At 54.8% G+C, this 23,221-nt stretch overlaps 2 protein-coding genes across 3 annotated transcripts in view; both read left to right on the forward strand.

Moving 5' to 3' along the window:
- Positions 1-333: 333 nt before the first annotated feature.
- On the forward strand, positions 334-6,906 carry GPR108 (G protein-coupled receptor 108). Of its 2 annotated transcripts, none has more exons than XM_060094290.1 (18): positions 334-488; positions 1,202-1,321; positions 2,123-2,173; positions 2,403-2,485; positions 3,312-3,436; positions 3,553-3,614; positions 3,702-3,770; positions 3,867-3,971; positions 4,174-4,307; positions 4,416-4,491; positions 4,969-5,042; positions 5,132-5,249; positions 5,335-5,465; positions 5,551-5,594; positions 5,847-5,896; positions 6,086-6,169; positions 6,272-6,394; positions 6,584-6,906. In XM_060094290.1, exons 1-18 carry the CDS (start codon positions 369-371, stop codon positions 6,848-6,850), a joined length of 1,836 nt encoding a protein of 611 aa, XP_059950273.1. In that variant the 5' UTR covers positions 334-368; the 3' UTR covers positions 6,851-6,906. The 2 variants fall into 2 exon arrangements, with proteins under 2 accessions (XP_059950273.1, XP_059950274.1); XM_060094291.1 differs by having other exon boundaries at positions 6,272-6,396; positions 6,567-6,654.
- Positions 6,907-12,901: 5,995 nt separating this feature from the next.
- The window catches only part of C3 (complement C3), a 32,317-nt gene continuing 21,997 nt past the window's right edge, over positions 12,902-23,221 (forward strand). The window contains exons 1-17 of the mRNA XM_060092331.1: positions 12,902-13,016; positions 13,521-13,713; positions 14,538-14,700; positions 14,798-14,868; positions 16,692-16,786; positions 16,890-16,972; positions 17,078-17,168; positions 17,286-17,388; positions 17,517-17,643; positions 17,943-18,058; positions 18,159-18,305; positions 18,977-19,186; positions 19,300-19,506; positions 20,150-20,308; positions 20,670-20,799; positions 21,077-21,148; positions 21,332-21,529. Coding sequence (XP_059948314.1) covers positions 12,946-13,016; positions 13,521-13,713; positions 14,538-14,700; positions 14,798-14,868; positions 16,692-16,786; positions 16,890-16,972; positions 17,078-17,168; positions 17,286-17,388; positions 17,517-17,643; positions 17,943-18,058; positions 18,159-18,305; positions 18,977-19,186; positions 19,300-19,506; positions 20,150-20,308; positions 20,670-20,799; positions 21,077-21,148; positions 21,332-21,529 — 2,236 coding nt within the window. The 5' untranslated portion in view covers positions 12,902-12,945. The remainder of the gene's footprint in view (positions 13,017-13,520; positions 13,714-14,537; positions 14,701-14,797; positions 14,869-16,691; positions 16,787-16,889; positions 16,973-17,077; positions 17,169-17,285; positions 17,389-17,516; positions 17,644-17,942; positions 18,059-18,158; positions 18,306-18,976; positions 19,187-19,299; positions 19,507-20,149; positions 20,309-20,669; positions 20,800-21,076; positions 21,149-21,331; positions 21,530-23,221) is intronic.

A 23,221-nucleotide genomic window follows, 5' to 3' on the forward strand; every position in this document is an offset into this window, starting at 1 on the left:
CTCCCCCTGCGTTCTGGGTAATGTAGTTCTGAACCGGTCTGTCAGTTAAGAGTGGATGGAGGAATTCCCCTTTAGGGGCCGGATATCAGGTCCATCACAATTGGTTGGATGAACTGTTTATCAGAGTACATCCGGGGACAATCTTTCTAGTGATTGGTGAGTGTGGAGGCGGGGTTAAGCGACATCAGCACTCCCATTCGGGGCCCGGGCTGTCCATTTGGTGTCGTACAGGGTGCGGGCTCGAGAGGAGACGATTACTGATTGGTTGAGCGGGCTGAAAAAAAGCTGAAGGGTCGGCCCCCACCATGCGGCGATTGGCGGGCCTGAGGGCGTCAGAGGCGGTGTCGGGGGAGGTGTTGGCTTCAGAAATGGCAGTGAGCGAGAGGAGGGGGCTAGCTCGCGGGAGCCCCGTGGAGTGGGGGCAGCGGCTACTTCTGCTGCTGCTGTTAGGCGGTTGCTCTGGGCGCATCCACCGGCTGACGCTGACGGTGAGTCCCGCCGCGCAGCGGTCTGGGGTGTGGGTCGCAGCTTTGGCCCGGAAAAGCCCCTGGCTTGGAGTGGTTTCGTCCGGATGGAGCGGTCCGGCGCCCCCCTCTTCCAGGTCCGGAGTGGTCTCGTCCGAGGAGCCCCCTCGGTCCTCCTGTTGGAGTTGCCTGGCTAGCCACGCTGTAGTCTTGCCCCGCCCACCGGGGTTGGGGGGTTCATCTCCGGAGACGGCGGACTCTGAGTCCTCTAAATTCTTGGGATTGCTTTGGGGACGCTAGGGACCCTTGACGCCACCCAGGGAAGTCCCTGGAGGTTCTAGAATAGGGTCCTCTGGGTACTCATTGGGATCTTGGGGGCTCAGTTGGAATCTAAAAATTTTCTGGGAGGTGAGGGCCAAGCACCCCAAGATGCGTAACTCTGCTCTCCGGGTGATGCTCACCCAATAGGGAGACTTCCAGGTATCCCAGACTTTCGAATCCCGGACTCTCCGAACAGTGGCCAGAGGATCCGGAGCCATCCTGTCCCTGCCTGGGATTGGTCTAAGGTTATGGCCTCCAGAGCTGGCCCTCTCAACCTCTCCCGTCACCCTTTGGACCTGTCCTAAATATAGAGATACCCAGAGGGGCCCGAAGCCCTTGGGGGAACTTCATGCTAGAGCCCTGGGGCTGGGCTGGTGGGAAGTCTGAGCTGCCTCTGCCTCCTTGGTCTCTGGCAGGGGGAGAAGCGAGCAGATATCCAGCTGAACAGCTTTGGCTTCTACACCAACGGCACTCTGGAGGTGGACCTGAGCCTCCTGCGGCTGGACCTCCAGGAGACAGATGAGAAAGCCCCATTGGTGAGGGGCTTTGAGGAGTTTGCTGGAGGAGGGAGAGGTGCACAAGTTTCTGAGCTCCCCCCCCCCCCCAATTCTGGATTCACATCCTAGTTCTGCCTCTCACCCATGTGATCTTGGGCAAGTCCCTTGATCTCTCTGAGCCTCTGTTTCCTCATCTGTAACTTGGGAATAATAATTTCTCATGCAGTGCGTGCTAGGCACTGAGCTGGGAGAGGGGAGCCTACCAGTGAACAAGACAGCCCCAGTTCCTGCAGTCGAAATGAGAAGTTAGTGTTTATTGAACGCCCGCTGGATACCAGCTACCATGCAAATCTATTTCCATGAGTCTTCTGTCATAGCCACCTCTCAGGAATGCTGTGAAAATACTACACCTGTAAACCCAATTTTACAGGTGTTTACACAGACTCAGAGGCATGTGGCTTACTCAGAGTCCAAGAGCCTGGATGTAGATCCAAGTGTGTTGGCTTCCAGAGCCCAAGGCAGGGAGCCATAAACATTCGATTTAATTTATTTTTTACATCAACATTTTAAATGGGGGGAAACAGGGTGGGCTAGGTCGAGGACCAGCGAAGGTCTCCCTGAGGAAGTGACATCCCAGTCAAGGGGCAAGGATGGTTAGGAGTTAAAGGAAGAGGGTTGGGGGGCTGGGGGCAGATGGGAAAAGTCAGTGAAGTGAGTGAACATGGAATCTCACGCTTAGTAGGCTTTCAGGAAATTTGAGGTTACGTTACTATTGCCACTGATAGAGGTGGCTTGGAGGTCCCTGCTGGTGTCCCTCACATCATCTCTTTTTCTTGCCAGGTGGGGTTCAGTCTGACCCGGGTTCGATATGGCAGTGTTCCTTCCTATTCAGTGAGTGGAGGGGGCAGAGCTGGAGGGGGGGAGGGGGGGAGTGAGGAGGGGCAGGGGTGGTGGAAGGGGAGGATGGTCTGTCAGCATCTGGAACCCAAAGGTCCCTGTCCTTTCCCAGAGAGGGGAGCAGGGAGAGACCCTCCCTTGCCCGGGTGGATGGGGAGGAAGGCAGAGTGAGGCTGGACCAGTGGGAGGGGGTGACCAAGGCTCCCTGCTGCCCACTCTCCAGAGCCGGGACCCTCACGACTGTCCTCTCCAGAAAAACAGTAGCAACCTCCTGGTTCTCTTCCTCATCAACACCAAGGATCTGCAGTGAGTTGGAGGGCTGGTGGCTCCCCTTAAGATCCATCATTGGGGTTTCCCGGGTTGTGCTACCCACATGAGCTGATCAGGTGGAATCAGAACCATCCAGAAAGAACCTTGACTCCTTTGGAGAAAGCCACTCGCTTTTTTTTTTTTTTTGGCTGCACCACGCGGCTTGTGGGATCTTAGTTCCCAGACCAGGGATTGAACCCGGGCCCTTGGCAGTGAAAGCACCAAATCATAACCACTGGACAACCAGGGAATTCCCGCCACTCGCTTCTTAATTTTGCCTTCAAGCCTTCTGATTATGGGAGGGAGAGAGGGGAGGAGTGCCCAGGGAGTATTAGGGTCTCAAGGCAGAAGACCCAACACAGAGGGGTGTTGTGAGAATTAATACAAGTCATTTGTGCTTGTAGGATGCACCCTGTGCGCCAGGCAGCGTCCTGGGATCTTTACAGGTGTTAACTCATTGACTGCTTAGACTGTTATTATCCCCATTCTAAAGATGAAAAAAACCGAGGCTGAAAACTGGGATTTGAACCCAGGGTCCAAAGATACTCTTGTTGCCTCTCTGTATATACAGCATTTTCTTTTTAAATAGTGTGTACTTCAGTAGAATGAGTGACTTAATGTCACAGGAAGTGACAACTAATCCTCGGTGCAGGCAGCTCAGGGATGCAGCAGCCATCTCGATGGGTGGTGGCCAAATGCTACAACCTGGTGACCACTGATGGAGCCCGACGCTGAGCCCCAGAGGGCCCGAGGGGCCATTGAGTCCCTCAGCAGAGCAGGTGTGCCTGACCCCAGCCTTCAGCCTCCCAGCCTCATCCCACAGGGTCCAGGTACGAAAGTACGGGGAACAGAAGAAGCTGTTCATCTCTCCCGGGCTCCTCCCCGAAGCGCCCTCTGAACCAGAGCTCCCGAAGTCAGAACACAGGGTCAACCCCAAGGTGGATGGCGGTGAGTCAGGGTGGCCATGAGGGCATGGAGGGGCGGGTGGGCAGGGCCGCTCCACGCGTCCCGCCCATCATTCTGCTGTCTGTCTATCTCTAAAGTCACCTGCTTGCCCCTGGCAGGGACCACCACTGCACCCGACAAGGCCAAGTTGAAACCCACAGGATCACAAGGAGACCAGCAGGTATGGGGAAGCCAGGGCAGGAGGGAGGAAGCCCCGCCCCCAGGGGGGGGCCGGCTGATGCTCCATGGAGGTCCTCTGTCCCCTCAGGGCATCGGTGGGAAGGACCGGGACCTGGTGTTGGGCCTGGGCCATCTCAACAACTCCTACAATTTCAGTGTGAGTGTCCAGGGGTGCCCACAGCCCCTCCCCTCCACAGAGCGGGGACCCCCCACGCTCAGGCCTCCTCTCCCCTCTGTCTGCCCCACCTCCCAGTTCCACGTGGTGATCGGCTCGAGGGCCGAGGAAGGCCAGTACAACCTCAACTTCCACAACTGCTACAACTCGGTGCCGGGCCGGGAGCAGCCATTTGACATCACGGTGAGCAGGGGTGAGGAGGGCGGGCAGCAGGTTCGCGGAGTGCTCACTGCAGGCCAGGTACTCCGTGCCCATTTGGGAGACGGGAAGATTGAGGCTCAGAAACAGGGAGTCGGCCAGCGGGAGAGCCGGAGACTCACACTCAGGGCCCCGCAAGTCTGGAGCTAGTGCGCAATTCCCCTGCCCACCTCTGTCCCCTCCCCAGGTAATGATCCGGGAGAAGAACCCCGAGGGCTTCCTGTCGGCGGCGGAAATCCCCCTCTTCAAGCTGTACCTGGTCATGTCCGCCTGCTTCCTGGCCTCCGGCATCTTCTGGGTGTCCATCCTCTGCAAGAACACGTAATGCCTTTGCCCCTGGGGGTTCCCCACCTCCCCTCATCACACCTTCCCACTCCTACCCCTGACCGATGCCCTCCCACTCTCTTCTGTCCCCGACCCCGCTGCCAGGTACAACGTCTTCAAGATCCACTGGCTCATGGCAGCCCTGGCTTTCACCAAGAGCGTCTCTCTCCTCTTCCACAGCGTGAGAGCCTTGGGCCGGGAGCAGGATGGGGTGGGCTGGGGTCTCAGGGGCCAGGAAAAAGCCCCTACAAGCCACTCCTCAAATCTCTGCAGACCCTAGGCTTGGGAGTTCCATTTGTCCATACATATGTCCATCCATTTTATCACCGTGGCCAGCTGTGCATCCAGTCGTGTCCAGCTGTGACCGCCCACCTTTCAGTCTGACTGTCTGTGGGTCCAGCTGTGAGTGTCCACCGGGCTGATTGTCTAACTGTCCATCCACCCGACTAGGACCTTCCCTCCATTGTCATGGCTGTGACTGTCCAGCCACCGTTCTGGCTGTCCCTTTCTCAGTCCACTCACCATCCTGATCATGACCTTCTGTTCAGTCCACTCCCTGGCCACCCATCTGACAGTGACTGTCCGTGTTCCCAAACCACCACCATCTCCATCCCCCCCATCCATCTGTCTGACTGTCTGTCCGTCCATCCATCTCCAGATCAACTACTACTTCATCAACAGCCAGGGCCACCCCATCGAAGGCCTCGCTGTCCTACACTACATCACGCATCTGTGAGCGCCCTTCTCTGCCGGGGGCGGGAGGCAGGCAGGGCAGGGCTGGGCCCCCGAGGCTCACCACACCCCCTGCCCCCCTCCGCCAGGCTGAAGGGCGCCCTCCTCTTCATCACCATCGCCTTAATTGGCTCTGGCTGGGCCTTCGTCAAGTACATCCTGTCCGACAAGGAGAAGAAGGTCTTCGGGATCGTGATCTCGCTGCAGGTGCGCATGGAGGCCCCAGGGTGGGCAGATGGACGTGAGTGCAGGCTGGGCCCACCCATCCCACCCACCCACCCCCGCCCCGCAGGTCCTGGCCAACGTGGCCTACATCGTCATCGAGTCCCGTGAGGAGGGCACCAGCGACTATGGCATCTGGAAGGAGATCCTCTTTCTGGTGGACCTCATCTGCTGCGGAGCCATCCTCTTCCCCGTGGTCTGGTGAGGACCCCCACCCGACCCCCTCCCCTGCAGGCACGGGTGGAGGCAGTGCTGACTGCCCCCCACATCACGCACTCCTTCCCAGGTCCATCCGGCATCTCCAGGACACGTCTGGCACTGATGGGAAGGGTGAGCTGTGCCCTCGGCCCTCGGCCTGCTCCTGGTCCCTCTTGCTGACCCCTGGATGCCCCTTCCATCTCCTCTGACTGCCTCTTCCTGCCTCTCCACCCCCTCACCATCCTGGGACATTCCCCTCCACACTATGCCCCTGAGACACTCACCCAAATGTCCTCCTGTCCCCAGCCCTTCTCCACCCCTGTCCCCTTCGTCCTGCCCCCTGCCTCCTTCCCTTGACCCCCACTCTCTGTGCCTACCCCTCAGTGGCAGTGAACCTGGCCAAGCTGAAGCTGTTCCGGCATTACTATGTCATGGTAGGAGCCCTGTGCTCACTCGGGAAGCTTGGGAGGGGGAACAACCAGCCCACTGGCACACCCACCCTAACCCCTCCATCTGCAGTCCCTCGGAGCCCCGCCCCCCTGCCCTCTGCCCGTAATCCCCGGCCCCCCTCCCCAGGCATCACCAGTGGTCCCTCAGCCCTGTGCCCACCCGTGTCCCTGCAGGTCATCTGCTACATCTACTTCACACGGATCATCGCCATCCTGCTGCGGGTGGCCGTGCCTTTCCAGTGGCAGTGGCTGTACCAGGTGAGCACTGAGGCCCCAGGTGGGGCGGAGGGTGGCCCAGACAGAGGAGGTGGAGGTGGGGGCGTGTGCCTGACACTCCCACTCTGCCCCCTCGGCCCCCAGCTCTTGGTGGAGGGCTCCACTCTCGCCTTCTTCGTGCTCACGGGCTACAAGTTCCAGCCCACAAGGGATAACCCGTACCTGCAGCTGCCCCAGGAGGACGAGGAGGATGTGCAGATGAAGCATGTGTGAGCCCTGGGGCTGGGGTGGGTGGGGCTTGGGCAGCAAGGGGCTGGGCGGGCGGGGCTGTGGGTACAGGTGGGTGGAGCCTGGGGTGGGGCCAAGAGGCTCTGGGGTAGGTGTGGTGGGCTGAGTGGGCGGGGCCTGGCTCCCCTCGGCTCACGGACTATCTCCTTAGTGTCTGTCTGCCTGCAGAATGACCGATTCTGGGTTCCGGGAAGGCCTGTCCAAAGTCAACAAAACGAGCAGCGGGCGACAGCTGTTGTGATCATGTCCCCGCCTCGGACACTCCTTCATCCCTCTTCATCCTCGTCTCTTCACACATTCCCTGCTCCAGCTTCTCCCAAAGAGCTTGTGGGGAGGAGGGGGCCGGTGCTCACAAGGCACCCAGCTCCCTGGGACCTGAGTTCCTGGAGCCCGTTCAGAAGAAGACAGACAGCCCCCCTCCCTCACAGATGTTGAGCACCCTGTCCCCACTTGCAACTGTACAACAATGACCAATCTGTTTTGCTACCCCAGTTTCTTGCCTTTCTGGGGGTTGAGAGCTAATGCAGGGGTTATGTTTGAAACTGAGAGATCGTGGGGGGCATGGGGCGGGGAGAGGTTGCAGTATCCATTGCTTTGCACATTCAGTAAATGTTAATTGAGCGACCACTGCGTGCCGGGCCCTGTGCCGGGTCCTGAGGACAGAGCAGTGACGAGGACCCATCCGGTCCCAACACTCAAGGTGTCACCAGATGGTTCCATCACAGGGCCCTGACCCAGCCTGGGGAATCAGAGGTGAGCAGAGAGAGTGGGGAAAGACACAGGCCCAGATGAGGGGACAGCATGTGCAAAGGCTGAAGGGGAGGAAAAAATGGTGATTGGGTGACTCACAAGTGACTCAGGCTGAGTGCTGTATGCCACACCCTATTCTAAGGCTTCCAGGGCCTTTAACTCTTGAAAAGCTTATGAGGCACAGAAAGGCTGTGTAACTTGCCCAAGGTAACACAGCAAACAAGTTGTTAGAAGGCTCAGGACTCAAAAACACCAGCAGTCTGGTTCCAGAGCTGCCCATTCCCACTGCGTGCACTGCCCCTCTGCACCTAGACTCCCTGCCACCAAGCCTCTTGACCTTGCCCCCATTTGCTGTATGACTGTTAAGTGGTTTAACCTCTGTTTCCTTGCTTGTAAAATGGGGACCCCATAGAGTTGAGTATCACATATGATAATGGGAGTCTGGCTCAGCACAGTGCCCTGCAACACAGCCTGACCTTTCATGGATTTTTCTGAACCTTGAGGAGTTCAGATTAGAGATAAACCTGTACACACACCTGCACACACACCTGTGGGCAGACCGCCATGATGCATTTCTTCCCCCGCCCCACTTCACTCTTTAACTAGAGCACTCTGAACCTATTTTGGAGCTCTGAAAAATACTCCTTGGTGGGGACCACAGGCATGGGCCGGGGGAGGGAATCAGGCTGGGGTCAAGGCTTCCTGCAAGCGGAAATGTGTCTAACTAGGGCCCAGATGAATATACAGCCCAGCCAGACAAAAAAGGAAGTGGGAAGGCTTTGCAGACTGAGGAAATTATGCAGCAAGGCAATGCCCAGAATAGCTTGCAAGCTCCATTGCAGGTCTGGCTTGGCCAGTGGGAGGGCAAGAGCAGCTGGCAGAAGCCTAAAAGCAGGCAGACACACTTGGACTTGATTCTGGGGCCCACGGGAGCCAAGGAAGAGTTTAAAGCAGGGCGGGACGTGGTACTACAGGGATGGTGTTTTCCACCACGTGCATGCTGGGGTGGGCAGAGTCGTGGCTGTCCCAAGTGGTCCCCATCCTAATCCCCAGAGCCTGTGACTATGTTCCCTTACATGACAAGAGGCACTTGGCAGGTGTGATTCAATTAGGGATCTTAGAATAAGGGATGATTCTGGATTATTTGAGTGGGTGCGTTGTCATTACAAGGGTCCTTTTAAGAGGGAGGCGGGAGGGTCAGGATCAGAGAATGAGATGTGATGCTGTCAAGAGGCTAGCGTGATGCGCTTTGAAGATGGAAGAAGGGGCCACTAGCCAAGGAATGCAGGCAGCCCCCAGAAGCTGGAAAAATCCAGGAACGGATTCTCCCCTAGAGCCTCCAGAAGGAACACAGCCCTACTGACACCTCAGTTTCAGACTTCTGCCCTGCAGAACTGCAGTATAATAAATGTATTGTTTTAAGCCACCAGGGTTGTGGTCATTTGTTACAGCAGCAGTCAGAAACTCACAGTTTAGGAGCACAAACTCTGGAGCCCAGCTGCCAGGTTCAAATCTCAGTTCTTACCAGCTAGAGGATCTTGGGCAAGTGGCCAAAGCCCTCAGTTTCTTTATCTGTAAGATGGGGATAGTAATAGCACCTAAGGCATTTGGAATAAACAAGTTAGATGCATAAAATCGTTAAGATGCTGTAGCTGAGATGTTCACAGTCATTAGTGCATATTCCTGTATCATGCATCATAATTTTATAGGAAGAATGCAAAGGTGTGCTTTAGAAAAAAAAATTCCCAGTTGCTGTGGACTAGATGACCTGGAAGAGGTGAGTTTACAGCAAGGAGGCTGGGGCCTTAGGGGTGGAGAGAAAGGATGGGTTGGGAGAGACAGCCTAGGGGTGATAAGGCTGCTCACAGGGGATGGATGAGGTAGAGGGGGGAAGGGAGGGACTCTGGCTTGGAGGCCCGGAGGGACTGTCACCGAAATAAGACAAGAGAGAGGAGGAGCAGGTGTTAGTAAAAATAAAATTCAAGTACATTGTGCGCTGGCCATGTGCTGGGCACTGGACTCAGCTTGCCTGACACCACATGCTGTCACCCCAAGACTCAGAGGGAGGTTCCATGTTTGTGAATGTCTAATTTACAGATGAGGAATTGAGGCTGGGAGAAGGCAGAGCTGCAGTCAAAACCTCTGGCCTGGAATTCCCTGGTGGTCCAGTGGCTAGGACTCTGCATTCTCACTGCGGTGTCCTGGGTTCAATCCCTGGTCAGGGAACTAAGATCCCACAAGCCCTGCTGCGCAGCCCAAAAAAATAAAGGGTCCCTGGTGCCCAGGCCTCTGCTATGCTGCGTGAGGGGGTGGAGGGTAGGAGCCAGAGGGCAAGTGGATGGGTTTAATCAGGTCAAGGTTAACCACAAGTTAATGAGTAATAAGTTGGGAGAGAAGGGTAAGTCCAGGCTGCTGGTGGGGCGGGGAGCTGGGGGGGCGGGTAGTTGGAAGCAGGGCCTGGCTCTGGGTCCTGGAGGAAAATTCCCAGAAAGCAGTATAGCACCCATCCTGGAACCACCCATCCTGGTCGGGGGGAGGGGGAGAGGGGGCATCTCTGCTGCTCCCTGGCATGGCGGCGCCTGTATGGGGAAAGGGTGGGGATGGGGTGCATCCTGGAGATAACGGCACTGAGACAGGTGCAGGAGAGGGGAAGGGGGCACCTGGGCTCCCCCCACCTAGAAATCATGCCCATTTCCCCCTTTATTCTCTCTTTGCACCCCAGCTAGGGTTGCCAGACAAAATACAGGATGCCCAGTTAAATTTGAAATTCAGGTAAATAACAAATACTTTGTTGGTATGAGTTTCCAGAGGGAATTCCCTGGCAGTCCGGTGGTTAGAACTCTGCGTTTCCAGGGCAGGGGGCCTGGGTTTGATCCCTGGTCAGGGAACTAAGATCCTGCAAGCAGAGTGGCACAGCCAAAAATAAAAGAGTCTCCTAGATACCCCACTTAGAACCTGCTCAGCAGCCTCACTCTTCTTCGGTCCACACCAGGAATGCGTCCTTCTCTTTCTCCCCTGCTGGCTTATCTTGCCCGCCATCCCCCTCCCAAACTTCTGGGCGCAAATGTCCATTCCCCAGGAAAAAGCCTGGAAGAATTCCTCTGGTTTCCTTCCCTTCCAGGAGACCTTGGTCCATTTCCACCTCCATCCCTCTGGTCAGTTCTTGGAGGTCATGGGCTGGACCCTTCCCAGACCTCCACCACCATGGCCATGAGCCTTCCCTCCAAGCGCAGGGCTCCAAGCCATCTGTGTTCCCTTAATTGTCAAAACAGCAGGAACTACCATCAGTCCCATTGCTCAGATGTACTAACAGAGGCTCTGGGGTAGGAGCAGCCAGCCTTGCAGGGAGACCAAGGCCAGCAGGAATTCTTTCTCAAGGTTGTAAAATCACAACCCTGAATGCTTAAAGATATAATGAAACCAGGAGACTGGGTGGATATTTTTTGGGGGGGGGTGGATATTTTGGTAGGGGGAAAGGTGAGGAAGGTAAATATTGGGGTTTGGGGGATCCTAGCAGGTGGCCCCCTTCCCAGTTTCAGAAGTGGAACCCCATATCTGGAGAGTAAGCAGGTGTTTGCCTCACGCTCCTCCTCTTCCAAAGAAAGGGTGTCGCAATCAAAGCAGACAGAAGCCAGGTTTGTTCTATTGCTCCACGCCACCCCCTACTTGGGGCAGGGGGGCGTGACCAGGAAAATGGAATGGTTTACAGGAAATCAGAGTGAGGTCCCTGTTAACCCCTTCAAGGAAGCTTTGGAAAACAGCCTTCCAAGGGTCTGGATCCCCCATCAACACACCATCCCCCTCCTACACCAGGCTTCACATCCCCCCTTCCGCCAGATGCTCAACTTAAAATCAAATTAAAATGACACTGAGGCAAAAATACAAAGTTTTGCCAATATGCCCTCAAGAGGAGGCCATGAGGAAATTGGCGATTTTGTGCAGGGCCGGTAAGTATGCAAATCAATATAATTATGGAGGGGAATTTAGCGATATCTCGCAAGATTACCGTTGCACACAGGCTTTGATCCAGAATTATCTCTTCTCATTGTGGTAAGAACCCTTTGAAGTTGCTGCTGCTATAACCCTACTTTACAGGAGGAAACTGAGGCTCAGGTGGTTATCAGTAAGTTGCCCAAAGTTTACCACTTAATAATCGTGAGAGCTGGGAAATAATGCAAGCTCAAGATTACTCCCTGGAGGGAGCATGGTTTTGTAACAATAGAAAGTCTGTCTGTCCATCAGTCTGGTTACTTCCACACAATGTAATACTAGGCAGGTGCCTGTAAGAACAAGGAAGCTCTCTGAGCACTGATATTAAACAATCTCTAAGGTATATTGTTTATGAAAAATCGAGGTGTAACCCAGGGAGACCAGAAGGTAGAGTGTGTAGAGCTTGCTGATATTTGTTTTTAAAACCTGTGAACATTTGTAAGCACGTAAGATACCTCTGGAAAGAAACACAAGATTTGGTTACATGGTCATGTCTGAGACCCTGATGGCTAGCGATAGGAGCAGGAGGAAAGTTATTTTTAGACGCTGAACCATATGAGTATGCAAAAAGTTAAATACATTTTTTAATAATAATAATAGGGGCTTCCCTGGTGGCGCAGTGGTTGAGAGTCCGCCTGCCGATGCAGGGGACACGGGTTCGTGCCCCGGACTGGGAAGATCCCACGTGCCGCAGAGCGGCTGGGCCCATGAGCCATGGCCGCTGAGCCTGCGCGTCTGGAGCCTGTGCTCCGCAACGGGAGAGGCCACAACAGTGAGAGGCCCGCGTACCGCAAAAATAAATAAATAAATAAAATAATAATAATAATAATAATATGCTAAGAGGTTGCTGATGTAACACAAAAGCTAGCCATGGGACTTTCCTCAATTATGACTTTTATAAACCATCATAGCCACTCAGGCCTCTTTTTTTTTTTTTGGCCACAGCTTGAGGCATGGGGGAATCTCAGTTCCCCGACCAGGGCTAGAACCAACCTGTGACCCTTGCAGTGGAAGTGCAGGGTCTTACCCACTGGACCGCCAGGGAAGTCCCACTACTCAGGCTTCTTGATGAGAGGAGGTGAAGGGAGCTCCAGGCTCTCCTTGCCCTAGAAAACATTCTCACCTGGATGGTGAGCTCCTACACATACTTCAAAGCCCAGCTGAAATGTCCCCTCCTCCAAGAAGCCTTCCCTGACCCCCCAAGAAGCTGAGTTCTTCTCCACTGGGGAAGGCACTCCATGGGGCTAGGAGCTTTGGTGCTGGACTCTGTCCCCCACCCCCACCCCAGCATGGAAGATTCTAGAAGTGGGACTCCAGCTGCCAGCATAGAGATGGACTCACAGGGAGGGTTTGGTGAATAAATGCACAGCCAAAAGTGGACTGAGGATCAGGCCCACATATCTGGAGTGGGGGCGGGCCCTCTGTCCTCAATTTTCCTCTACTACCAAGTGGGTGTGACAGGGAAAGATCCCTGTTCACCAGCTGGCCTTGACCCTGAGGGAGCCTAAGGCAGGAGGCTGTTGTGTTCCTGTTGCAGGAGGGCATGCCCTCGGGTTACTTACCCCAAGCTCATGCTGCCCCGCAGACTGAAAAACTTAGGAAATAGTATTGAGTAATCTGGGGCAGTACCAGGGAGGGGGGAGCCCATGGGGAGTGGAGGGCTGGGCTGAGGAGGGAGAAAGGCGGGAGCTAAATAAAAGGCAGCCTCCAGCAAGTTCTGCTCACTCCTCCCTCCCCCCCCTCTGTCTCTCTGTCCCTCCGTCCCTCTGTCCCTTCACTGTCCTGGCACCATGCATCCTACTTCGGGCCCCAGTCTGCTGCTGCTGCTGGCCAGTCTCCCCCTAGCCCTGGGGGACCCCATGTGAGTAGTCACAGCCCGACCCCAAACAAGGCTGCTTCTGAGATGGGAGTGGGCATTTGTGGGTACAGGTCCCTGCAAGTTTAGGGCGCATGCGCGGTGTTGGGTGATTCTGTGGACGGGCAGTTTGGACTTCATAGGATCTGGGAGTTTGTAGTTTCAGGATTTAAGGGTTTAGAGATTTCGTATGGGTGTATGTGAATGAGAAGGTGGAGTTGGTTGTATTTATAGGTCTGGGGTGCTAGAGGTTTAGGGAGAAGTTTAGGGTGTTCCAGGGTTGGGTGTTTAGAGACTTGGGGTGTTTAAAGATTTAGGGGTTAGGGCTCCCAGAGTTGGTGGTTTTTATTTGGAGGTTCAGGAGTTGATGGGATTTGAAGCCCCTGAGCTGTCTGCCGGTCACCAGATCCCCTGTGGGACCCGGGGCTGGGGCAGAGCGCTGACCCGGATAGGGCTGGTATCTCGGGCTCCAGGCATGACAGCTCCATGCCCTGTGCTCCCCTCCGGCAGGTATTCCATGATCACCCCCAACGTCTTGCGTCTGGAGAGCGAGGAGATGGTGGTGCTGGAGGCCCACGAAGGGCAAGGGAATATACCAGTTGCAGTCACCGTCCACGACTTCCCGTTCAAGAGACAAGTGCTGTCCAGCGAAAACACCGAGCTGAACAGTGCCAATGGCTACCTGAGCACCGTCACCATAAAGGTGGGCACGCACGGGAGCCCAGCCCCGCTGACACACCACCCCCTCTTTGAGTGCTCCCGCTGCTGAGCCCCTCCTCCCTCTCTGAGCCCCACCCACTCTGTCTGAGCCGGGCCCCTTCTGTCTGAGTCTCCGCTCCATTCTGAACCCTTCCCCTCTCTGAATCTCCGCCCCTTTTGAGCCCCTCCCTTTGCCGAGTCCCTCCCACTGCTTCTTCCAGTGCTTTCTCTGAGATGCCACTACCTTTTTTTTTTTAACTTTTTATATTGGAATATAGTTGATTAACAATGTTGTGATAATTTCAGGTGTACAGCGAAGTGATTCAATTATACATATACATGTATATATTCTTTTTCAAATTCTTTTCCCATTTAGGTTGTTACATAATATTGAGCAGAGTTCCCTGTGCTATACATAGCCCCCTTATCTCTCTCAACTCCACCCCCTTCCAAGCCGGACCATCTCTGAGCCCCCCACCCCCATTTCTGAGCCCCTCCCCTCCAAGCCCCTCCCCCTCTAAGCCCTCTCTCCCTTCAGAGCCCCTCCCCTCTCTGGGTCTCCTCTTCTTTCGGAGTCCCCTTCCCGTTCTGAGCTCTCCCTCCTCTGAGCCCACTGTCTGATTCCCCCTTCCCATCCTTCCCTCTGACTCCCACCCCCTCTCTTGCCCTTGCCCTCTCTCCAAGTACCCTTTTTTTCCCCAAACCTGGGCAAACAAGGGAGACCAGGAGTGATGGGCAGGCTCTGTTGTGAAGAGGGGCAGGTGTGGATCCAGCCAAAGGCAAGGGGCCCTAGAGCAGACGCCTAATAACCCCCTGGTTCATGCCCAGATCCCGGCCAGCAAGGAGTTAAAATCAGAAACGGGGCACAAATTCGTGACTGTCCAGGCGGCCTTCGGGAACGAGATGGTGGAGCAGGTGGTGCTGATCAGCCTTCAGAGCGGGTACCTCTTCATCCAGACGGACAAGACCATCTACACCCCAGGCTCCACGGGTAAGGGTCTGGGGGTGGCTGGAGAGGGCCGGGGGCAGGGCTGGGGGGAGGGGCAGGGCCTCACCCAGCTCTCCCTTTCTCTCCCGCCTCGTCTCAGTCCTCTATCGGATCTTTACCGTTGACCACAAGCTGCTGCCCGTGGGCCAGACAGTTATCGTCAGCATTGAGGTACCAGCCAACCGGGGCCCCAGACCTACCCGGGGCAGAGACTCGGGGAGAGACAAAGAGATAGAGGCAGAGAAAGAAGACACAGGCAAAGGCCCAGCAGCAGAGACCTAAAGGCAAAGAAATATGTAGAGGCACACAGATGGGGAGAGGGGGCGGGGACCCAGGGAGACTACGTGGAGAGATGCTTGCGCCCGTGGATTCTGGGTCCCGATAAACCGCTGGTTACTGTTTGACTCTGGGCAGGTCACTTTACCTTTCCAAGTCTCCGTTTCCTCATCTGAAGATTGGGATAATGACAGACGCTAATTCTATGTAGTCTGTTCCAGCTAGTGCAGCCAGAGGGCGCTTGTGAGCACCCCGCCTCTGCCCGCAGAGCTCCAGGGCTCCCACCTCCCTCGGGGTAAAAGCCCAAGTCCTCCCCGTTGCCCACTAGGCCTGGCCCTACCTACCCCGTCCCCTCCCTGCCCTCACCTCCTCCCTGTCTCCCCCTCGCTCACTCCGCTCCAGCCACACCGGCCTCCTCACTGTTCCTCCAACAACCCAGGCACAGTCTGCCCTAGGACCTTTGCACAGGCTATGCCCCCTACCCAAAAATCCCTCTTCCTCCAAATTTCCACACAGCTTGCTCCATCACCTCCTTCAAGTCTTTGCTCAAATATCACCAGTGTCCCAGTTTTACAGTGAGACCTCTCTGAGCGCCCCATAAAATTGCAACACCCCCTCTCTCCACCGCCCCCCAACCCCCCCACCCCCCCCCACACACACACACATGCACTCCACTCTCATTTTCCCTTCCTCCACTCTTATTTTCCTTCCGGGCCATCTCCCTTTAGCATCTTCTAAATTGGATTTATTCATTTGTTAATTGCACCTCCCCCAACATCCATTGAACCTAAATTCCAAACGGAAAGGGATTATCTGTTGTCACCACTGCTTGGCATGTAGTAGGGTAAATAAAAACTTACTGGAAGAAGGGAGAGAGGGAAGGAGAGGGGATAAAGAAGAAGGGAGCGATGGGCAGGGAAAAACAAGTGTAGGAGGAAGGGAGAGAGAAGGAAGGGAAGAAATGGAGCATGTGCTCCTTACGGGATCTTCGTGAGTTTGTACTGAGATCACACAAACCTAACAGGGACCAGCTTCTGAAGGCTGTGAGCTGGCTTTAGGGATTGTGGGATCTGCGGGGAACGGAGAACACAACACACATCTCCTCTAAAGGCACAGAGCTGCCCGGCTCCCATGAAATGTCACCTTGTGCCAAAAGGAACACGTTATCCACAATTACCCCAATTTCCAAGAGAAGCCAAAATACCAGATTTCTATGTGATGTCTCTTGTTGTTTAACTGTCGGCAACGAATGAAATCATATGTGTATTAGGTCAAGCCACGCGACATTGCTATGCTTTAGGTCAAAAAAGGCGAATGTGGGCAATTATGTGTGATTTATACAAATCAAGTGCTTAGTGCAGGGTCCTGCACAAAAGTAGGTGATAAATGCTACTTTTTATTAGTCTTCAGAGAGACACTGATCACCATGAGCTCTTGCTTATATTAACATGTCCCAAACCAGTGACATAGGAGCTATAATTATCTCCGTTTTCTAGATGTGCACACTGAGCACAGAGAGGTTAAGTAACTTGCCCACGTCACACAGCTTGTAAGTGGCACAGTGGGGATTTGAACCCAGGCTGACTGGCTCAGGTGCATGTTCTTAACCACTGCCCCTGTAGACATGACACAGAGTGTCCAGACAGAGAGAAGGAGGGGAGAGCCAAAGGGCTAAGCCTGGTCTCTGAAGAGCCATTTCTCTCCCTGTCTCCCCACAGACCCCCGATGGCATTCCCATCAAGCGGGACTCCCTGTCTTCTCACAACCAGTTTGGCATCTTGGCCTTGTCTTGGAACATCCCAGAGCTGGTCAAGTATGTCAGGCCCTCCAGGAGGGGGTTCAGGGCTCCCCTACCCCAGGAGAGGGAGTGGGGGTCTGCTAGGTCTGGTCAGATCACTAGCCTGCTTTTGCCACAGCATGGGGCAGTGGAAGATCAAAGCCCACTATGAAGATTCTCCGCAGCAGGTCTTCTCTGCTGAGTTTGAGGTGAAAGAATACGGTAAGGGGAGCAGAGAGCCGTGGGTGGGAGCGTGGGGAAGGATGGGGGAGCACATAATTCTGGGCCCAATGCTGGTTCACTCCCCACCACGATCTGTTCCCCCAGTGCTGCCCAGTTTTGAGGTCCAAGTGGAGCCTGAAGAGAAATTCTACTACATCGATGACCCAAATGGCCTGAAGGTCAACATCATTGCCAGGTGAGGGACAGGGGAGGGACCAGCTAGGGGGAGGGGCTCAGCCACAGCCAACAGAAGTTTGGAGGAAGACTCATCTTTTTAAGGAGGGGAGAATCTGAGACTCTCCCTGCCTCACAGGTTCTTGTACGGGGAGAATGTGGATGGAACAGCTTTCGTCATCTTTGGAGTCCAGGACGATGACCGGAGGATTTCATTGGCCCACTCCCTCACCCGTGTTCCGGTACCTAACAGAGGCCCCCTCTAAGTCTCCTGCACTCTGAGCATCCTTCCTGTCCCCATCAGCGCCCCTCCCGCACCTGAGCCCCCCTCCACCCCCCGCCTCCGCTGAGCCTTCACTGTCTCCCCCAGATCACTGACGGTACTGGGGAGGCCACACTGCAACGACAGGTCTTGCTGAACGGAGTACAGCCCTCCCAAGCCGATGCCCTAGTGGGCAAGTCCTTATATGTGTCCGTCACCGTCATCCTGCACTCAGGTGAGGCCAGGCTGAGGGCAGGGGCCCAGCACCACCGTACGGTCCAGTCTGAGACGGGAGGCCCAGAAGGAAGGCGGAGTCCAGTCTGATAGGGATGACCCAGTCTGCGGCACAAGACCCAATCTGAGAGCGGAGGCTCGGTCTGAGGGTGGATGTTCAGAATGAAGGTGGGATCCGGTTTATGGGGAGATGCAGTCCGAGGAAAGAGGCCCAGTATGAAGGCAGAGTCCAATCTGAGGGGGGAGGCCTGGTCCTGAGGGGTGGCCCAGGAGCCCACCCTCACGATTGGTCCCCCTCAGGCAGCGACATGGTGGAGGCAGAGCGTACCGGGATCCCCATCGTGACCTCCCCCTACCAGATCCACTTCACCAAGACCCCCAAGTTCTTCAAACCCGCCATGCCCTTCGACCTCATGGTGAGACGCAGGGCGGGGCTGCAACCCGCCTCCACTGCTCCTGAGCATGACCATGCCTCTAGGTCTGCCTGAACCCCCTCCACCTGGCCTGCACCCACAGGTGTTCGTGACGAACCCCGACGGCTCCCCTGCCCGCCACATCCCGGTGGTGACCCAGGGCACCAACGTGCAGTCCTTGACCCAGGACGATGGTGTGGCCAAGCTGACCATCAACACACTCAACAACAGGCAGCCCCTGACCATCACTGTGAGTCCAGGCCAGACTGGCGACCCCACACCAGGAGACAGGGGGCTTGATTTTGTAGAGCGGGGTCCTGACATTTGCACAAAGGGATCCTGTCCTGGGCATACAGGGGGGTCCTTTCATTTGCATAAAGGGATGTGCCATCCACAGAGAGATGTTTTCATTTACATAGAAGGGCTCTTCTTTTACTTTATTTTATTGAAGCATAGTTGATTTACAATGTTGTGTTAATTTCTGCTGTACAGCAAAGTGATTCAGTTATACATATATATGACTGAATATATATATATATATAACTATATATATGTATATACCTTCTTTTTCATATTCTTTTCCATTATGGTTTATCACAGGATATTGTATATAGTTCCCTGTGCTATACAGTAGGACCTTGGTGTTTATCCATCCTATATATATATGGTAGTTTTCATGCATAGATGAGTTCTCATCTGCACAGCAGGGTCCTACCTTCTGCCTAGACGTCTTATAAGGACCCTTGCAATGGCATTGCACCCACCTGGATAATCCCATCTCTTCCCCATTTCCTCAAGATCCTTAACCTAATCTCATCTGCAAAGTCTCTCTTGCCACATAAAATACCATATTCCCTGGTCCCAGGGATATGGGTGTGGACATCTCTGGGGGCCAGCATGCATCCATCTTTCCTTGCCCAGGTACGCACACAGAAGGAGAATATCCCAGAGGCGCGACAGGCAACAAGGACCATGCAGGCCCTACCCTACAACACCCAGGGCAACTCCAACAACTACCTGCACCTCTCTGTGCCCCGAGTGGAGCTCAAGCCTGGGGAGACTCTCAATGTCAACTTCCACCTGCGCACGGACCCCAGCCACCAAGCCAAGATCCGCTACTACACTTACTTGGTCTGTGGCTTCCTAGAACACCCAGCAGCCCCGGGAGCCCTCCGCCATCCTGGGTCCCCCCCGCCATCCTCCCTCTTACCTTTCCGATACTTATACCAACCTGTTCTCCCCAGGTCATGAACAAGGGGAAGCTGTTGAAGGTGGGGCGGCAGGTGCGAGAGCCCGGCCAGGACCTGGTGGTGTTGCCCATAACCATCACAGCGGACTTCATCCCTTCCTTCCGCCTGGTGGCCTATTACACGCTGATCACCAGCAACAACCAGAGGGAGGTGGTGGCCGACTCCGTGTGGGTGGATGTCAAGGACTCATGTGTGGGCACGGTAAGCTTTGTGGCATCTCTTTGTGCCCATCTGGGGACTCTCCACCTGGCTGTCACTTTCCCCATCTTGGGCCCTCTGACTCTGTCTCTCTCCAACTCCTTTTTAAATTTTTAAAATTTATTTTATTATTTATTTATTTTATTATTTATTTATTTTGGCTGTGTTGGGTCTTCGTTGCTGCGCTCGGGCTTTTCTCTACTTGCGAGCAGGGGCTACTCTTCACTGTGGTGCACGGGCTTCTCATTGTGGTGGCTTCTCTTGTTGCAGAGCATGGGCTTTAGGCGCGTGGGCTTCAGTAGTTGTGGCACATGGGCTCAGAAGTTGTGGCACACGGGCTTAGTTGCTCTGCAGCATGTGGGATCTTCCCAGACCAGGGCTCGAACCCGTGTCCCCTGCATCGGCAGGCAGACTCTTAACCACTGCGCCACCAGGGAAGCCCTCAGTATCTCTCTTGCTCCTGGTTTTCTCTCTTTTCTTGACTTTCTACCTGATGCCGGTCTGCCTGCCTCCCTTCCTCGCTCTCTCCTTTCAGTCCAGCCCAGGACCTCCTTTGTCTTTGGCTTCCAGAGACCAGGGCCTTGCAGGGCTGACTTCTCCCTCCCTCCCCTCCAATCATCCCCCTCTACCCCACCCCTGACCATAGCTGGTGGTGAAAAATGGCGGGAAGGAAGAGAAGCACCATCGGCCTGGGCAACAGATAACCCTGAAGATCGAGGCTGACCAGGGGTCCCGAGTGGGGCTGGTGGCTGTGGACAAGGGCGTGTTTGTGCTGAATAAGAAGAACAAATTGACCCAGAGTAAGGTATACCCCTGCGTCACTGAGGTTGGTTTAGAGATGGCGTTGGGTTGAGGCGGGAATGGTGCTGAGGGGAACAAATGGGTTTGAGTGTGGGTTAAGTGTAGAGGTCCGAATGGACGCAGATACAGGGATGGGTTGAAGTCAAGTTGACGATGAGAATGTGGATGGACAAGGGTCCAAGCTGGGGATGATCCCGGGGATGGACACAGCTCCAGGTCTAACTCCAGATGGTCCACCATGGCTGGCCAGCCTGGGGACCAGGATGAGGATGGATGGTGTGGGGTTGGATGGACGTGTTGGCCAATCGGTGGAGGCACGGCTGACCCGATCTCGCCACACTCTCGGCCTCCACTCCCCACTGCAGATCTGGGACATAGTGGAGAAGGCAGACATTGGCTGCACCCCAGGCAGTGGAAGTGACTATGCCGGCGTCTTCACGGATGCAGGGCTGGCCCTCAAGACCAGCAAAAGCCCACAGACCACCCAGAGGGCAGGTGAGGATGCAGCCAGCAGCAGGGCTAGGGAGGGGCAGGGCCTCCACCTCCCAGATACTGAGAACAGGTTAAGGGCAGCTCTCTGGGATGGGGGTGGGGGTATTGAAGTCCCGCCTCCACCACCATCTAGCATATTACTTCTTTCGGAGCCTCAGTTTCTACATTTGTCAAATGGGAGCAATAACACCCCGACCTCAAGGGGGACTACTGTGGGGAGGAAACCAAGGACACACGGTAGATGCCTAATCCCTCTGGTTCCCGGTCCACCTGCCTTTAGATCCTCAGTGCCCAAAACCAGCCGCCCGCCGACGCCGCTCGGTGCAGCTCATGGAAAAGAGGATGGATAAAGGTGGGAGCCTTCCGTCAGCGCTCGCCCACCGCTTCCCACCCGAGATCCAGCCCCTACGGGATCCCAGACGGAGAGGGAGGGGGCCTAGCCGTGAGGAAGTTCTCCCTGGGGTCTGTCCTGAGTGCCTCCTGCTTCGAGGCCCAGGCTGAGGGCGCGCGGGGCGGGGGATCTGTGCTCCCACAGCCGGACAGTACAGCAAGGAGCTGCGCAAGTGCTGTGAGGACGGCATGCGGGACAACCCCATGAAGTTCCCGTGCCAGCGCCGGGCCCAGTTCATCCTGCAAGGCGACGCGTGCGTGAAGGCCTTCCTGGACTGCTGCGAATACATCGCCCAGTTGCGGCTGCAGCACAGCCGCGATGGGACCCTGGAGCTGGCCCGGAGTGAGTCCGGTGGCAGGGAGGAGGCCCCTGTCCAAGGGAGGGGAGGTGCCTGTCCAAGGCGGGAGGTGCCTGTCCAAGGGGGATGGTGCCTGTTCAAGGGGGGAGGAGGTGCCTGTCCAAGGGAGGAGGAGGTGCCTGTCGAAGGGGGGAAGTGCCTGTCCAAGGTGGGAGGTGCTTGTCCGAGGAGAGAGGAGGCGCCTGTCTGAGGAAGAAAGAAGCCTTCAGATGAGGAGCTAGGTGATTCAGGTCTGAGGGAAGAAGGACCCAGTCCAGTGGGGGACTAGGTCCTTCTTCCCTTGCCTGGGAGGATCATCCTGGCCCTGGCCCTGTCACTCTGAAATTTGACCTTAGCAGTGCCCAAGACATCCATGGTCTGAGGGCACGTTCTAGATGAGAGGGCTGGTCACACTAGTTGCCAATGGGAAGACTAAGATGGGTTCTAGCCTTGCCTTTACCAAAGAAAACTAATTCATGTTGCCTTACAAAGAGAGGTGCCTAACTTATGCCTAATCAATGTTCATTCATTCATTCATTCAGCTCTGGATGTACACACTTGAAACTTTATATCTCAGGCCAAGTCAGTCTTAAGCAAAGCCAAGAGAAAATTATCTTAGAAGCCCATTTCAAGCAAAACCAGAATGGTCTCCACCACAAAGTGGCATTTACAGAACTAACAAGAGTCCCCACTGCCATCTGCTGAGAGGCAGAGGGCCCCGGTGTGAACTGATCCCTCCTTTTTTTAAACATCTTTTAATATGTCTTAATTAAGAGAAGGACTTTTCTGCCAGGATGGGCTTTGTCAAAACTGAATATTTGCAGGCACCTCTCAATGGCCGCCATTGCCAAAGTGGTCAAATAGGTCTAAATTCCTTTATCTGGAAAGCTATCAACTCCTCCAACCCTCCCCCCCCCCAAAGACACAAAGATTCCCAACACACATGAACGAAGACTTCTACCTTCAGTCTCTTTGCAAATTGCAATAACTAGACATGGTGCTCTCTGCTCCAGTGACCCAAGACTTTTCTTTTGCAAAGAGGAAATTTGGACAAAACTTCTGATTTACTGGGGTATAATTTACACACACGGGTGTTTTTTTTTTTTTTTTCCAGCATTGTTTCATTTCTTTAGCCAATTGGGGTGAGACAGAGGGTTGATTAAAAGTTAGTACCCCAAGGGCACTTTGATGCATTATTCCAGAGTATGGGTGGATTTGGGCATCTATGGAATTCCACCTACTTTGTCGTTAGGCAGACCCAGAGCCAAATTAAAATCTCCTCATCATTTTTTGAGGAAAGCCCAGCCAGGGTTGAACTCTATTCCAGCCCAGCTTCGTTTATGTGCAGACGGGGTCAAGTTGGCTTTTAAAGGCCACCATCTCTTCAGCAATCTCCATCAAGTCTGGGGAATCTCTCAACTCACCCCATTGCTTTCAGGATGGACTTAACCATCAGACACAGCAGGCATGGTGCTTGGGGGCCAATGATGCTTTTAGAGGCTCATTCATGCAAATGTTTTCATTCCTTTGAAAATCAAAGACGGGAAAAAAAAATCAATCCAGTTCAGTCTGGCTTATTTTCACCTTTCTACCAACAGAATTGTAAAATATGATTTTTAATTTTTTTTATGGAGAAAGGAGCCCCCAGAGACAAATGTGCCTAGGGTCCCCGGAAGTGATCACGTGACCCTGGGTGT

Source organism: Mesoplodon densirostris, chromosome 3 (assembly GCF_025265405.1).
Source record: "Mesoplodon densirostris isolate mMesDen1 chromosome 3, mMesDen1 primary haplotype, whole genome shotgun sequence".
NCBI classification, from domain to species: Eukaryota; Metazoa; Chordata; class Mammalia; order Artiodactyla; family Ziphiidae; genus Mesoplodon; species Mesoplodon densirostris.